General features: G+C 43.9%; 1 protein-coding gene across 2 annotated transcripts in view; it reads left to right on the top strand.

The window, feature by feature from the left end:
* Nucleotides 1-9,336, top strand: part of Acsm1 (acyl-CoA synthetase medium chain family member 1) — a 30,646-nt gene extending 21,310 nt beyond the window's left edge. For both annotated transcript variants that reach the window (XM_052763302.1, XM_052763301.1), the window contains 6 exons: nt 2,028-2,108; nt 2,594-2,695; nt 4,834-4,961; nt 5,814-5,913; nt 7,085-7,204; nt 8,781-9,336. In XM_052763302.1, coding sequence (XP_052619262.1) covers nt 2,028-2,108; nt 2,594-2,695; nt 4,834-4,961; nt 5,814-5,913; nt 7,085-7,204; nt 8,781-8,870 — 621 coding nt within the window. In that variant the 3' untranslated portion in view covers nt 8,871-9,336. The remainder of the gene's footprint in view (nt 1-2,027; nt 2,109-2,593; nt 2,696-4,833; nt 4,962-5,813; nt 5,914-7,084; nt 7,205-8,780) is intronic.
* Nucleotides 9,337-17,632: the final 8,296 nt, after the last annotated feature.

Here is a 17,632-nt window from a genome sequence, read left to right as displayed (position 1 = left end):
ACCATCAGCAGATCCTGCCAATTCCACCCTCATATCCTAGAGCAGCTACACAAAGAGGTGGTTGGGAGCTGGCTTTCAAAGTTCATGTCTGGGTGTTGAGAAGGACAATGCAGGTTAAATTATGAGATTGTAGCGGTAGTAGATGAGGAAGCAAAGCCTTTCTGTATATGCCATATGCAAATATGCACACACTCCTGCACACACACACACACACACACACACACACACACACACACACACACACACTTAATGATATCCCAGATTGTGACTGAGCTAGAAGACAGTCAGGGCATTTACACTATCATGCACCTTGTGAACCTCAAGGACTTCGTTAGTCTGTTATTCAAACACATTTACCATTAATGACTAATGGCCGGATGGAGCCACTTCCCAGGACCCCTTGAGCTAATAAAGGAATGTCTGCTATTTCTGGCCCCATAAAACGTTGAGTATTTTAGATATTGTTCACATACTTGTCTGCTGTTTTTAACCAAAACAAACGAATCAGTGAGTTGATTTGCTTCCAATCTGAAAATTTGTTATGACTCTGGACCTGTTGTTGAATGGCTCATAGCTTACACAGAGACAAGGAGAAGGGTAGGTGAGAACAGCATGCCTCACTGGTGACTCCAGTCCCTTTGCATAGATGGTGCTGTTTTCCTCCAAGCACACCACATTCTTCATTCACTCATGCCTCCCTCACTCACCTACAGTGAGGTGATGGCCTCCCTCTCCCATCTACAGTGACAGCGATGGCCTGTCTCCCTCACCTACAGTGACAGCAATGGCTTCACTGACCTACAGTAAGAGCAATGGAACAGCTGATGTGAAGAGCTTCTTTACCCAGAGCTCAGCCCTGTCCATTATAAACATCAAGACCATACATAGGCCTCCGGGTCAATCTTTCTGAGTGTTAACATTCTGCTTTCTGAAATAGATATTATTATAATGGACAAATCATCATACATTAAGTTTTGGCCACAATGCTAAGCCAATAGTTCACACCAAAGTTACTCTGGTCATTGTGTATTGCAACAGATGCTAGGTGTGTGTGTACATAAGTGAATGGACAGACTCTCCTGTGGGGATTCTTGCTATCTACTGAGGGAAACATACAGACAAACAATAGTCATAATGCTTGTGAACTTGAACTGCACAAAAGTACTATATGGAGAAAATACCCCAGGAAAAGAATGTTCTATGGACTCTTCTTGGGATCTGAATAATAATACTTAGTAGTAGTCTTTCATTGAATGTTTGGTATGTACCTTATACTGTGTAAAAAAGTTCCCCAATAGAGTCATTTGTACTGTGTATGCCCATAGCCTGTCACTTAAGCAGCTAAGCAGAAGACCACAAGTTCAAAGCCAGTTAGAACTCTCTACATAGTGAGTTCCAAGCCCATGCAGGCACAATAGAAAGACTTTATCTCAAAAAACCAAGAAAAGGGGGAGGGGAGTTTTCAAGCTCAGTAAGAAATAAGCGTGTCCTTTGTCCCCTTTTGATAGAGGAGGAAACCAGAGTACTTACTGTAAAACACTCAAAATAGAGAGAATGACAAAGAATTACATGGAGAAATAGAATTCACTGGGAAAACAGATGAGGTCGAGGGATACTGGCAGAGAGAATGGCATAAAAATCTAAACCATCTCAACCTATCCCCAAGTTGCCGAAGCAGGATTCCCATCACTATCCAATAACTAGGTGGATATGTATGGTCAACAGACTCACAGACTTCCTGTGCAAACTGACACATCCCTGGTAGGTATTCCACACTCCACCTGATGTGCCACAGCCTCAGGCTTACCCCCTTTGTTCCTATCTTTCCCTCAATCACTAGAGTCTATCAACCCTACATGTAGTACAGATCTAGCCCATGCTGGGAATAACAAGTATCCATTGAATAGAGTTGAGTCAATGCCTATATCAAAACCAATAGCCTAAATTCTATTCTTAATAAATGGCCTCTATTAGAGGTCATGTATGTAACCCTGCTTTGGTCAACCTTGGTCTTCTTTTGTGAACAGGGGATAGGCTGTGCTGTCTTCCGGGAAATGAAAGTCAAGAGAGGATCCATTGGGAAGGCCATATTACCCTTCGACATCCAGGTCTCATCTTAGGGTGCTGATGAAGAGTACTTCATAGCTCAACTGGGGTTGGAGCCATGTGTGACAGCAGGGAGTAGAACCAGCCACACCCCCACCCTAGTCACCCTGCTCCCTGCCTCCTGTTTTCCCCTGATTTCCTGTGGAAGCTTCAGGTGAGACGTGCATTACTGTGGATACTGATGCAGCCCACCTGGCAGAGAGATACATGGCATGTGGTGCATGAGGAAGAATAATAAATAATGCCCTCAGGTTACACTGTCTTCCAGTTTGAAGACACAGCTATAATATCTAGATTTCCACAAAACAAAGCGCACCCGGTCTCAGGCTCCATATTTACTAATTTCAAAGAATTTGACAGTTTTATTCTCTTTTCTGCCAGTTCCTTCATGAGTTGTTCCCATTTATCCTGTTAGTGTCTTGTGGTGAGCCAATCAGTGGTACACAGGGCTAAGCGAGTCTCTCATTGTGGGGACTTCTTGTTCCAGATCATTGACGAGAAAGGCAACATCCTCCCGCCCAACACTGAAGGATACCTTGGCATCAGGATCAAGCCCACCAGGCCTCTAGGCCTCTTTGTGGAATATGAGGTAAAGGCATCCCACCCTACCCTGCCTCAATGATGCGTAGAGGTCATTCTGCACCCTGAGACTTCTTCAAGTCATCTTCTCTTCATTCCAACCTAAAGACACTCTAACCATTCTAACTACATGCTAAGCTCTCGGTACATTGTCACAGACCTTTCTGTCCTAGCCCACTTGGAATTTAAGAGCTAAATGAGGAGGAGAGAGGAAGATGGCTTCCAGGGTCACGAGACTGGGCCTCCGATAAGCCCAGTTGTCCCTTTGCTGAGGGAAAGTTGGAAGTGTTGCATGTCCTAATGAACAGAGCAGTCTAGGGTCTGCATCTTTTAGGTGTCATACCCTAAGTGAGAAATTGGGGACTGCAGGAAGCTGGGTTGAGCCATAAGAAAACCTGCTGAAGTTCCTGATCAAACAAACTCTGGCCATCCTGGTTAGAAGTGATCCCCAAGAGGAAATTCTTAGGCTCCAAGACAGACTATGGAAGGGTGACCAGACTGAAATTCACCTCAGACTCCATGTGTTTTCTCCAACCATTCTTCACCTGATGCTATGACTTCACGCCTTCACGCCACAGCCTCAAGGGGCGTTCCCATGGGTGTTTTTATAAATCTTAAGTTATTCCAACAGGCAGTTTTGAGAATCACACATACGTGCACATCCATGATTCCCAAACCTACATATATATATAATATCATATCATATGTGTGTGCTTTAGTTTTTCTTTTCTCCCTGTTAGAGTTTTCTTTCTGAGAATTAAGGCTAAGAGTCACGTACTTGTTTTGGTAACTATTACATAAAGCAGTGCCCCCTGGAGGCCATGGTTAAGGACTCCTCCATTGAGACCTGGTTTGTTGTTTGTTTGTTTGTTTGTTTATTTTGAAGTAAAATAGACTATAAAATTCACTCCTCCATTTTCAAAGGCGCACATCAATGGCATTAAAAGAATTTGTGACAGGATGAAACCCTCACATCATTTGTCTCCAGAAAATCTATACCTGAAACAGAAACTCTGTGCTCATAGCACAGGAGTACCCCAGCCTGCCCCTCACCCCCAGGATCTGGTTACCTCTCAGTCCCTTTCCAACTTTGTGAATTGGCTTGTTTCAGAAAATCCATATCTGTGAGATCATGTGACACTGCTTGCTTCACTTACCTCGAGTTTGGAAGCGTTTTCTGCCGTTATGTGTTAAACACCACCCCATCCCTCCCCCTTCTTCCGAGGCTCTGGAAGCACACCTTCGGTGGCTTTGATATGTCCTACAAGTCCCTTAGGCTCTGGTCACTTTGCTACCTTATTTTTTTTTCAGTGCTGTATTTTCAGTTCCCTGGCTCTTTCTGCCTGTTTTAATATGCTTTTAAACCTTCTGGTGAATTTTTTAATTTAGTTGTTTTTCCATATTTGATCTTTATGCATTATATGTGTGTTGAGTTATGACCTTGTAGCTCATACATACATTCAGTTATTATGTGTCGATGACAAAAAAAACCCTATAGATGAGTTGTTGTCAGGGGATCGGAGCTGGTGAAGGGAGAAAGATGGAGCAGGGGGAGGGGAGCGTACTTACAAAAGCCTTATGAAGGGTCTCCTGGTGATGGCGAGTAAACTGCAGGAAATCTGAGAGAGACCAGAGACTGGATCAATGTCCACATCCTGATTGGAATATTGAACAATAGCTTTGCAAGACATTACCATTGGAAGAAACCAGATAAAGGGCATATTGGATTTCTTGGTATTGTTTCTTATTCTTATTATTCTTCTTACTTTACATTGTTCTGTATTATCATAGGAAAGCTTGCATTATGAAGCACCTGCCTCATGTGAGGATCAGATTAGATAGCACTTGGCAAAGGGGATTCACTCACCATGGCTGCTGATCCTTCTCAGCTGTCCCAGCACTGCACATGCTAAGCTGAATAAAACCAGGGTTCTCACGAGAATGGAAACTCTGTTCTGATGGAGAGTCCCACAAAAGTAAGATGCTGTTATTTAAACACGAGCTGAATGGCGCCTCATGGATGGAGCTGCAGCCCACAGTGTGTGGACTTGTCCAGTGCCAGGTGCAGAATTCAAACCCAGACAGGACCCCAAGCTCATCAACTCTAAGTTCACTCCCTTCAACAAAACCACTTGGTTCTCTTTACAGAATAGCCCAGAGAAGACAGCTGAGGTGGAGTGTGGGGACTTTTACAACAGCGGGGACAGGGCAACCGTTGATGAAGATGGCTACTTCTGGTTCTTGGGCAGGAGTGATGACGTCATCAACGCTTCTGGGTAGGTGTGGCTGGCCCTGGGCTGGCTCTCGGCACCCTCAAATGCTTCCTGGCACTCTGCCTCCCTGACATTCCTTCATGCCTTAGTGATGGGACCCTCAGCCTGACTCTGAACAGAGCCATGTCTAGGATATCCTAATACCTCAGTGTTTGGATGCCTCCACACCCCTGCACCCAAAAGATTTAATTAAAATGACGTTCATGGGAGTAAAACATTACATAGTTAGGAGGAGGAGCCAAGAGTGTAGTAACCCAGGCCTATAATTCCAGGTACTCAAGAGGGCTGAGGCAAAAGGATCCTAAGTCCAAGGCTGCCTGGGCAACAGAGTGATCTCAAGGCCAGCCCGGGTAACTTACTAAAATCCTATCTATCTCAAATTTGTAAAGGTGGATCGGGGATACCCTTCCACGTGTGGGGGCCTAGGTTCAATCCCTAGTACCAGGAAAGGAAGAAAGAAAAGAAAGGGAAGAGCAAAGAACTAAAAGATAAAACAGCACACCGAGATGAGGGACTAGGACACGGCCTTTGCTGGGACACGATGTGAGGATCTCGAGGGCTCTGGGGCCGAGGGAAGCTGCTTGGGCCAAACATCCAGAGCTCCTCAAGGAACTATCACTCTGCCACCTCCCTCTCCAGGAGCACAAAGTGAGCCATCCCCAGGAACACCTGCAGGAGCCCGGTAGTTTTAATACTAAATACTTCATTTGGGCGGTCCATAATACTAGTCTGGAGTCTTTGGCTGTCTATGACCTCCACCCTCGGTGTCAAGTGGCCATGTGACCCTCGAAGTACAAGGTTTCAAGCTTGGTTCTCTGCAGCCCTGGCGTCTTCTCAGAACAGTTGTTTCTCCAGGTACCGCATTGGGCCTGCAGAAGTGGAGAACGCCTTGGCGGAGCATCCGGCGGTGGCAGAGTCGGCCGTGGTGAGCAGCCCGGACCTGAATCGAGGAGAGGTAAGGAGGACACAGAAGCCCTTGTCCTGTGAAAGGGCTGGAGAGACGGGAGGGGTAGGGACACTTTCAAGGCCTTAGCGTAAACTGGAAACCTAGGATGGAAGTCCAGCCGCTGGTGTGCGCGTGCACTTACACATGGTGGTCACCAGGGGGCACTGTGGCCTCAGCGACTGAATAAAGGTTGATGTTGAAAGAGCTGCCCTGTGCCAAATCATTTCATCCTCAGGAAACCCAATAGTCTGAGGTTGGAGATGTGGCAAAAAATTAAGTAAATCAAAACCCAGTACCCCAAGGTCTGATCTCACATTCTCATTACAGGGAAGAAAGGCGCGGGGAGTCTAAGTAGCTTGTCTGAGGTCAGAAAGCAGTGCAGTGCATTTAAAAGGCAAGCTCCCTGCCTCCCAATTAACTCAATAGGTCCTTTAGTTAGTTTCCTTTTTGTTGCTATGATAAAATATTCTGACAAAAAACAACCAAGGGAAGAAAGGGTTTATTTTGGCTTACAATTACTGATAACAATCCCTCATTGCAGAGAAGTTACAGTAACACACACACACACACACACACACACACACACACACACACACACACACTCACTCACGAATGCAAGCTCCAGAACATGCATTCATTGGCTCAACAATATCTATTGAACACTTCTGTGTACCAGGACTTCTGCAAGTAAGTGGGGATATAACTAATAGTGTAAAATAAATTATCACAACATTTTAATAACAATCATTGCTGTTTTAATTTATTATTTTAATTATTATTGCCCATTGAGTTCAAGATACAGAACAGTGTACACAGTAAATACATATTGATATTAATAATGGTGATAATAGTAATAACAAATTTATGCAGGTCATGTGTTTCATATATACTTCGTGTTCTCATGGAATCTTTAAAAAAAAAAAAAACCCTGTGAAGAATGTGCTCCTATTGTACCCATTTCACAGAGAGGGAAATTAAGGTGAGGAGAGGCCAGGTGTTTTTCCAAGGCATGTAGTGGAAATGGGGAGGGCACAGATTTGAACCTGGCCCTCTCCTTTTCCATGTAACCCCTAGTCTCAAGCATCAACTCAAGCCTACAGTGGATTTGTCCATTCAATAAACATTGTTTAGCAAGCTCTGCGAGATGGCATGCATCTGAACCTCCACTCCCATTCTGCAGGTGGTGAAGGCATTTATTGTCCTGACCCCAGAGTTTCTGCTGCACAATCAGGAACAGCTTGCCAAAGAGCTGCAGCAGCATGTGAAGTCAGTGACAGCACCGTATAAGTACCCCAGAAAGGTGAGCCAGGCTTGACGGACCCGGCTGGTGACTTCAGCCGTTCCTGGGCTCCAAGTGACTACTGCTCCACCCCTCAGAGGGCAGCAATGGTGGGTTGGGGAGACAGCTCAGTCAGCCGAAAGGTTTTGTTTCTTGGGGACTCTCCGCCCTGGTGCACATTAACCAAAAGAAAAAGATCAGGAAAGCACCTAAAAATGTATTTTTAATGTTATTATCCTGTAAAATTTAAGAAGAAATCAAATGTTATTTATTATCCTGTAAAATTTAAGAAGAAATCAAAGTGGATACTTTTCAGACTTTTTAATGTGATTCATAGTAAGAAATAAACCCTATTTTTCAACCCCAATAACATACATAAAGCTAACAAAAGGAAACAAGATATTTATTCTTAGAATATATAATGTATTTTGAGATGCTTATTTTGTTACATATGTTTCAAGTGCCATGTGCAGCATGCAAAAAATATCCAACAATACTGAAATTGTTTAGTCACAAAATTGAAAATTGTCCCGTAATTTAAACAGGTGGTAAAGTTTTTTCATTGTTTTACTTAACATTCTGCTACATTATGTTTTTGTCTTTGTTTTATTTTTGAGACAGTGTCTCTTGGTGTAACTGGCCTGGAACTCATTATGTAGACAGACTGGCCTCAAATTTACAATCCCCCTGCCTCAGTCTTCTGAGTGTCAGGATCACAGGCATGTACCATCATGTCCAGTTTCAGATTTTTTTATTTTTGACATAAAATACCTTATCAGTACAGAAGGAGAAAAAGCAAGCTGTGAGGGACTCTGCCTATACTGCCCTGCAGCTTTAAAATGGAGACATACCTGTCAGAAAGCCATCGTTTTCTTCCGCTGCAGTACGTTCCTGCACCATCCACACGTTTACCAAGGTGCACATGCCAGGAGGCTGCAGGGCTAACGAGTATCGTGTACTAGAATACTTACTTCCGTGCCAGGCTCTAGCCCCAGTGCACTGTTACTGAAGCCTATCCACAGTCCAAGAGCGTGCACGCATGTTTTTTAGGGACGAAGCTGAGGCTCAAGTTGCCTGAGGTTGCACTCAGTAAGAGGAGTGTTGGAATTCAAAAGTATATGTGACAGCAACACCAGCCTGCTACATTGGTCTAGGCTCCTTTACAGAGATCAGAAGACCTTACTTCCCATCAGAGAGGGTTACAGGACCCCCAAACAATGGAGGTTGATAGCAGTGAAGGTCTCCTGTTCATGTCTAGCATGAGTCTTCTATAACCTCTGCCCCACATCCCTCATCCTGGGATGGGGTAGCCACAGAGGCACCTGCCTTGTCCTGTAAGAGATAGAGATTTTAGTGACTGGTTCCCAAATCTTCTGACTGGAGAGGACACATTCCACTTCCACTCAGTTTGTGGGTCAAAGCAAGTTACATGACTACACCTTCCTTCGGCAATCAGGAGAAACCTGCAAGACTCGGTGGAGGCCGTGGAGGTCACCTCAGGTGTCAGCCTGTGGAGGGAGGTGGGGTGAAGCAGGGTGTGGGAACGGGAAGGGAACCGCAGCCAGCCCTAAGTCAGGATGACTTTCTTCTCTACCAGGTGGAGTTTGTTGCAGAATTGCCCAAAACTGTCACGGGCAAAATCAAAAGGAAGGAGCTTCGGCTAAAGGAGTACAGTCAGAAGAGATGAGCAACCAGCCCAGGAGCATCCCCATAACCTGACACAAGTCCGTGGCTGGTGGGGGTGGGGTGGGGTAAGTTTGGAAAAGAAAAGCAGGACCCTCAACATTTTTTTTTTTTTTTTGCATTTTCAAATTCAGTTACCACCCTTCCTGGAAGTCGTTTGTCCTGTAGATGGCCACAGTGAACTCTCAAACTGGGTTTGTGGGCAATAAAACATGAACCTGAATAGCACCCTGTGTGGTCGCTCATTCTATGGATGGATACCTTCCCTCTGTAATCTTCCCTGGTTGTCAATCTGAGACATCTGAGATGCTGCAGGGTTAGACATGTCCCTGAACATGCATTCAACACCCAGGAAAGGAGACTCAGGCCAGAAGGAAATCCACTGAGCTCAGCTTTGGCTTGGTGACAACACTTACCTGCCAAACCATCCTGTCCCTCCTGCTTTGGATGAGTCCAGGATCTTTTTGCCCCGCTCCCAAGCAGTGTTGCTGCTGCTGCTGCTGCTGCTGCTGCTGCTCTGCTGCTGCTGCTGCTGCTGTTTCCTAATTGAATTTACAATGAGTGAGTGAGAGACCCAACTTCCAGGAACCCAGAAATCATGTAGGTATCCTCTACCCCTGCCCAAAGACCTCAGAGCCTTAACCCCAGGCTTTTCTCCACAAGGGACCATGTGCATCCCTTCCCCAAGAACAAGAACACGATCCCCCAGGAGTCCCACTCACTGCCAGGGCCCAGGACTCTTCAGTCAAGCTTCTCTACACATAGGCCCTCTTTTCTCACTATAACCTCCTCTAGGAACCCAAAGTCCTTTTCCCCCACTGGTCTTGACTTCTGTGAATTCTCTGTCACTCAGGACCTTGAGGTCTGAGGTAGGGCCATCTGGTTTAACTAGAGGTTAAGCAGAGCAGAAGCAGAAACGTCCTTGGTCAGGGAGGTTGTGGGAAAGAAGGTACTTTCTTCTTCTATCCTACCTTAGAGGGGAGTCATTATTGAGATATTCCCTTCAACATCTGCCTGATTCTTGTGTAGATAGACACACTCAGGGGAATATACAATTCAGCAGGCACAGAGTCAAGCAGAACACACAGCAACCCCAGTCTCGCTTGGGAACACGTCCAACAGCCCCATACGTGACATGATCTCTCATGTGACCTGCTGCCTTTATACCCTTACCAGAGGTGATGTCTATATAGTGCTGGGCATTGACCCCTCTGCAGGGTATTCTGTAGGGCTACAGCTGGATCCCGAGAGAGTGTCTAGTTAGGGTGGCCTTGTGGACAGAATCACACGGTCAGGATGGGAGTACAGTGAGAGGTGTGTTCAGAAGATTTATAAGCCAAGATAAAAGTGTGCCCTGGGACCCTGCACATAGGAGTAGAGTGGCACTCTCCATTCCCAACAAGCTATCAGAGAATTATTCGATGACATCCTTGTCATTACAGTAATGACTAACCACACAAGTGACAAACAGAGGCACTGGGCTCCAAACAAGGGCACTGGCTGAGCCTCACATGCAGGTCAGTGCTCAGCCATAGAATCTGGGCTGTAAGCAAAATGTCTCTCTCATTCCTCTCCCTTGCAAGGCCCCCGTCTTAGATGGAAGTCTCTCCGAGCCATTTTTCTGCCAAGCTGCAGCTCCTGCCCCTCAGCCTGCTTCATCATCTATGCCATGGCAATGGAGATGACACTAAACCCAGAAACAGTGCTTGCAGGGGGGTCAAAAAATAAGCTCTGCGTAAATTTTAAGCTTACATTTATAATATGCTAACATATGTTCACAGCAAACTTATTCAAAAGAAAATGGACAAGGTAGAAATTTTCAACAGGGCAGCAACGACCGGGCCTCTTAGGAAAGCCAACAAAATCAGGCTGGAAAAGTGATAGAAAACATGGATCAGTAGTGATGACGTTATTCCAAATAATAAGAAGCCTTAAGATATTTAGAATGTATCAGCTACAAAAAAAAAGGTCATCCTTCGCCGGTCTGCATCAGCCTCTGAGCAGACGCCATCCCTCAGCCAGCTCCAGGGAGGCCAGTGCTCCAGGAAAGAGACACCTCCAGCCTCCTGCTTCTCGCATGGCTAGGGCATTATTAGCCTTGTGTGTGAAGGTGCCTGAGTGAAGTGCAATTTTTAGCTCACCATGGCCCGACCTGTTCTTGGATCCAACACTGTGTAACAATTGCTCAGAGTCATTTTTTTTTTCTTCTAGGCTTGGTGATTTTTATCATTTAAAGATCAGTAAACATTCAAAATACACACATGAGATGACCTTGTCCCGAAATAATCACATCCTCACATCTTAGTCCTTGAAAGCTAACGGAGAAATAAAGAGACGTGAATAGTGTGGGGTTTTCTAAGTTCCATGATGTCAATTCTTGGAGACTCTGAAGTGATGGATGAAGATAGTTCCCCTGAGTAAGTTCCCAGTGACTCTGATAACGTCCTTCACTGGTTGCTCTTGACTTGTCTATATATATACCCTCAAGTTCATTGATTCTAGCGATTTTCAAGACTGCACATTCATCAGGGATAAACACTCAACGGGCGAGACTTGGAGTCAGAAGCGGAAAAGAACGGCCACTGTCCTGCTGGGAAACGTGACTATATAACTACAGTGCAGGGCAAAATAAGACAGACTCAATGGCACATGCAGTCATAATGAGGAAGATCAGCCCATGACCAGGGGAAGGGAGCACGCCCACTTGTGAAGTACTGTAATAGGGCAGATGCTGAAAGGTCTTGAGTTACACTGGTAATACGAATTTCTGAAACATGATATATATTAAAGGCTTGTAAATTTTGCTCCCTGTGATTTTTTTTATAGAAAAAGACATGTAAAAATGAATTATAGATAATGACAGTCATTAACTACTTAAAAAGACATATACTTGGGATTCAATTTGAGATATACCCAAAATATGATACTTGATGCATGAATGGAGGGAGGGAGGGAGGGAGAAAGGGAGGGAGGGAGGGGGAAGGAGGGAGGGAGGAAGAAGAGAGGGTGGTCCTGACACTGAGCCTCTCTTGCCTATGGCTACTCTATCTTCCTCACCAGAATGGATGGGAAAGTTGATCTTAGCAGAGTGTCTGTCCCAGCAATAGGGAAGTAGAGCAATGTCGTTGAATAAAGCCCGAATGAGTCAACGACGTAAGCCTAAATAGGAGATCATGAAAAGTAACTAAAATGCCTCATGCAGTGAACTTTGTCTTTAACAAGAATCCTAAAAATAGTCCTAATTTCCTAAAGTTGGAGTACATATAGCTACACCTGAGTTGGCTTTTTTTTTTCCAAGTCAATTCAGATTGCGGAGAGATGTGCTGGGATGCTTCGCAGGGGTATTGGTGTACCAGCTTTGGTTTCGAAGTAAAGAGTAAAGGGGAAAAACAGCCCCGATCTCTTTGGAAGACAGAAGAGGAAGTGTGTATCGTTCAAACAGGTGGCTCCATCTGCGAAGAGAAGGCTCAGACTGTTCATACACAAACAGTATGGATCAATCTCAAAATTATGATGCTGACTCCTGGGGGGTACAGATTAAGAGACCCATCCTCACAAGATTCGGAGACATGTAAAAGGTAGTGTATAAACTCACAGCATGGCTGCTCATGGTACGGTGAAGGGGAAGGTTTTAATTGTACATATAAGAGAGAACATCCAAAGACATCTGGAAGAGTCCAGAGCAGAGAAAGAAAGCAGTAGACTGAACATGGCCAGCAGGCTGGATCTGACCAGGAGAGAAGCAGGAAGAGAGAGAGAGAGAGAGAGAGAGAGAGAGAGAGAGAGAGAGAGAGAGAGAGAGAGAGTTGGCGAGTGTGGGAGAGCAGAGAGAGCTGGAGATAGGGAAGAAGGGAGATAGAAAGAAAGAGAGGGGGAGGGAAGGAGGGAGACAGAGAGAGAGCATATCAAAAATAGCAGTATTATAAGGAGAATGAGTACCTGAGGGTAGGGAAGTCTGTGAGCTGGGCGAGTTTACGGTAGGAGGCTAGTGTGGACTTTGAAATGTGTAACAGGTACTTATGATACTGAGGAAGTCTGGAAGCCAGCATGAGTTTTGGTAGGTATGCTAATAGGCAGCCATTTGTCCCTTCTACCTTTTGGAATTTGGGGAAATGGAGTTTCCCTTGGATCTGACAGGTAGATAAGCATGGAGATGCGCAGTGGGGAGAGTACAGACAGACAAGGAATTGTGACTGACAGATGTGGTTCCTTCCCGGGAGGGGTGATTCATTGCTGTGCATATAAGTATAAAATGAACAATGGGAACTCTTAAAGGATTCTGTTTACCATGCACGACTATATCACACTTTACCAGAATGTTAAATATAGGAACTAAAATGCTCATTTTTGCTTTTACTGCAAAATATAAGTAAAAATTTTTTAGGTTTTGTTTTTGTTTGTTTGTTTGTTTGTTTGTTTAGACAAAGTCTTATGTAGCCCAGGCTGGTCTTTATATAGCTAAAGATGACCTTTAACTTCTGCTCCTCTGGCCTACACCTCCAAGTAATGGCATTGCAGATGTGCATTCTTAGTCCATGTAGAGCTAGCTGGGGTTGAAACCAGGATTTTGTGCCTGATAGGTAAGCATTCTACCAAATGAGCTGCATCCTCAGCTCCACATTTTAAAAACTATAAATACAATTTTATTCACAAGTTTAAAGATCACTTAAAATTGAGGAACTAATAAATATGAACTTACAGTAGCTAGGGAACCTACACCTTATGCTGAATCTCCGTAAAGAACTTGCTTAAAATCCCTTAGGAAATATCCAGAAGTATGCCCAAACAACGTGAAAAACTGAGGGGAAAAGCTTAATAAGATGTGAGAATATGAACACAATATACAAAAATGTGCTTATACTTATGAACACGACTAAGAGAAATGGGCTCTTGCTTTCTAATACCTAGGTTATTAATCCAACAATAATTATGTACAGAATATTGCTTAACACAAATTTCTAAAAGTATTGAAGTTTTCTTTCAACCTTCATGTCAGTTCTAAAGAAGACACTTAAGGTTATATTTCTGATGGAAATACCAAGAGTGTGTCAAAGTAATCATGTGTATTATTAAACATTGAGAACTAAAGTTTTATAATAATATGATTCCAAGTAATATAATCAGTGATAAAAATCCACTTTTATATTTCATAATATGGTCCTTAAGTCAATCAATAACAATATTGTAAGTTAATATGTAAATAAACACAATATTTGGAAATTTGTGGTCACAACAAATGCAGCAATCATCATTTTACAAAATTGATATTTATGACTATTACAAGAGAAATGAATTAAAATATAATTCCAACTAACCCAAACACCTAGACTTAGTTTTGTGCAAAACAAACAAACAATACAAAAAAAATCCCTTTCCAAAGAGCAAACTCTGAATTCTGGAACCTTTTCCCTTGACCCTCAAAACTGGGGCAAGTACAGAGTGTGCCTCTTGGAAGCACCATTATCTAAGAGAGAGCAATACCCTCAACTGTATGGGCCAAAGACACAGGTCAAATATGCATGAAAACAAAGTCCATCTTGACACTAACTGGTGAAATATCCTGAATCACGGGCATCCTGTTCCACTCCATAGCTGGCAGGACATCAATAGTGGTTATGTAAGGAGATGAAGCCCAATAGAACCTCCCTCTGAAGGCCAAGCTTAGAGAGTTGACAGCTAGAACAAGCAAGGCAGATAGAACACTGAATTGCTCAGAGGTGACAAAGTTTGACTGACTATGTCAAGTTAGCCAGACAAAGAGGGAAAAAAATGTTTCAACAAGGTTCATCACGACATTTCCTCCTTGTGGGTGTTAGATAAACAGAATAGATTTTACTTGATAGCAAGTGTTTAAGTGTGATGATGTTGCCTTCATGCAAGGGTTCATCCCGAGCACTGGACCTTTCTGGATCCCTTGTCCGGTAATCTAGTGCAGGCCAGCCAAAACAAATATGACCACTTCTGTGGTCTCTTCTACCCCTTCTCTTTTTCTCTTCCCTTCTCTCCCTCTCTCTGTCTTCTCTACAAATAATACCATCACACATATACATATGGATGCATACATACGTACGTGCACACATATATATACTCACACCTGTGTGCCTCTATACTGGAGGATGTGTGTGACATTTCAGTAGTAAAGTGAATAACCTCACAGTAAGAAATGAGCCTCTGCTTATTCTCAACATCCCTACAGCCTTTTCTGCTTTGGCTACATCAACACCCTGCACAGGACAGAGTTTACAAGACAAAGGACAAAAGTTCATTTTCTGATCGAGCCGCCCCTGATGCAGGCCCTCCAGAAACCTCCACTTGTTTGCATCTGAGGCGCTTCTCCAGGCTCCGGTAAAACTGGCAGGTGCAGAGTCCAGAGGGGCAGGGGAACAGATGACTTACAAGCTGCTAAAGTCAACAAACTGGAAAGCACAGCATGAAGCAAGCATATTCAACAGACCAGAACTGCATCAAGGGTCAATCACAGATTCCAAGGCCACCAACCTTTCCCCATCCACGAATAACACAATAAACAATGACACATCAAGTACAACAGAAACTTGCAGCAGTTGGGAACGGGTCACACAGTGCTTCCAACCTGAGTGTATTCCCTGAGATTTCTTTTAAACAAAAACAACGTATGTATTTTTAACTTTCCCTGAAATACAATCACTTACTATACAATCTTCACCACTAAAGTGTACAAATCTTGGATGTAGTATGAGCTCAAATGCATCTCCTTCTGGTGCTCTACAGTTAGTATTTTCAGGTTTGAACTCTGCCACCTTAGGTATATTGAACAAGGAGATCTTAAAGTAGAAAACAAAACAAAACAAGAACATGTAGCCAGAAGCCTGCAGGCTGCTCAAGACATATGTTCTAAGTTGTCGTCTGCAGGGAGGACTCGGTGCCTATCAAAGACCTCCCTGAAAACCTCCATTGTGTGAAACTCCAGTGTGACACAGCTGAACCAAAGGGAAGTGATCATGGGTTGTGTCCAGTGTTTATTCACATTGACAGCTCAACCGTCTATAGACCACAGCAGCAGGATCCAGAGTACCGGCCTCCTCCTCAGCTCCTTCTCCTGAGCTATCTCAAGATACCCAAAAGCATCAGACAGAAGCAGAGCTGGGACTTGAGTGGGAGAGCCTTGTGACTGGATACAAGGATGGGACTGAACTAGGGGCAGAGTTGCAGTCGGGGAAGGACAAGAGGAGAGGCAGTGGTGTGGCAGCGAGACTCTTGTGAACAGAGAGGAGTGAAGGAAGTTCTCAATATCAGACCAAGTCTAGAGTGTTCAGGGACACATCTAGTATGAGTCAGGGGTGAGATGGCCAGTGGATCAGCAAGTGCAAGTACTGGGAATTGGCAGAAAATAAGCACCTCTGTTTTCCTCCTGCTGTTTCTACCTCCTCTTGTTGCCTTAGCAACTTGGATGCTTTGTGATCTCTTCACCAGTTCCTGCCCTTGCGAATGGTGGGTACCATTGGGTACCTTGGCAACACAGGCAAGAGTTTGTCTTACTGTGAAAGAAACAAAGCAAATGATGGTTGAACTTCAAGAAGAATCTGCTGTGGGATGTTCTGTATGGCAAATGTGTTGCTAATTAGTCAATAAATAAAACACTGATTGACCATTGGCTAGGCGGGAAGTGTAGGCGGGACAAGGAGGAGAATAAAGCTGGGAAGTGGAAGGCTGAGTCAGAGAGACACTGCCAGCCGCCACGATGAGAAACAGCATGTGAAGATGCCGGTAAGCCACGAGCCATATGGCAAGGTACAGATTAATGGAAATGGATTAATTTAAGCTGTAAGAACAGTTAGCAAGAAGCCTGCCATGGCCATACAGTTTGTAACCAATATAAAGACTCTGTGTTTACTTGGTCGGGTCTGAGTGCTGTGGGACTGGCAGGTGAGAGAGATTTGTCCTGACTGTGGGCCAGGCAGGAAAACTCTAGCTACAAGAATCCAATATACAAACATGTGGACTCACCCGGATCCCAGCAACGGATATTCAAAGCAGATAAAACATCAGTGAAGTGTAGATTATAAAAGCGAACTCTGTAATATCCATCTATTATGTTTCTATCTGTATGATGGCTGTAAGAGACAATGAAGTCCAAAACATCCACAGTACATACTCACACATGTGGTCCACTGTCACTCTCCATAGCATACTTCTGATCTGTACCATTGCTTTTGAATAAAGTTTCCTTGCAATTTTGCAGAACACTTAAAATAAAAAAAATGAATCCCATTTACTTTGGACACAGAGCAAATGAAGTCACAAAACATGTTTCTAGGGAAGTAATGGTGCTGGAGATTGATGATAAATAACTAAGTAGAGATTAGTATATGGTTAGGGATTCAGAAAGCATCCTGCTGTGTACAACAGGAAGGTAAGGAGAAACACAAAAGGAGATTGCATCATGAACTGAGTAACAGGCTCCTGAAAATGCCACAGTAAATGATTTCCCTCTGTTCTAATGCTAGGACTTTTCCTCAACAGTTGAGGTCTTTGAAGCTCTCGACTTAATTATAAGTATCCATGAATAGTCTGCATTCCATTCCCTAGTTTATCAGCATATTTTAAAACAAAAGAAAAAGCAAAAACAATTTCCTAGTCAAATTGGAAAACTTGGTGTCATGAGACAATGTCACATTAAAAATATCATTATCCTTCAGCAACTCCATAATTACTTGTTCAAAAAATGCCATTAACTGACTGCTGTTCCAGGCATAATTCATGGTCTTGAGAGCTGCTATGGTTCAG

The sequence above is a fragment of the Peromyscus californicus genome, unplaced genomic scaffold (genome assembly GCF_007827085.1).
Source record: "Peromyscus californicus insignis strain IS unplaced genomic scaffold, ASM782708v3 Scaffold_4__1_contigs__length_199733344, whole genome shotgun sequence".
Taxonomy (NCBI): Eukaryota; Metazoa; Chordata; class Mammalia; order Rodentia; family Cricetidae; genus Peromyscus; species Peromyscus californicus.
This window is presented reverse-complemented; position numbering and strand designations above follow the sequence as displayed.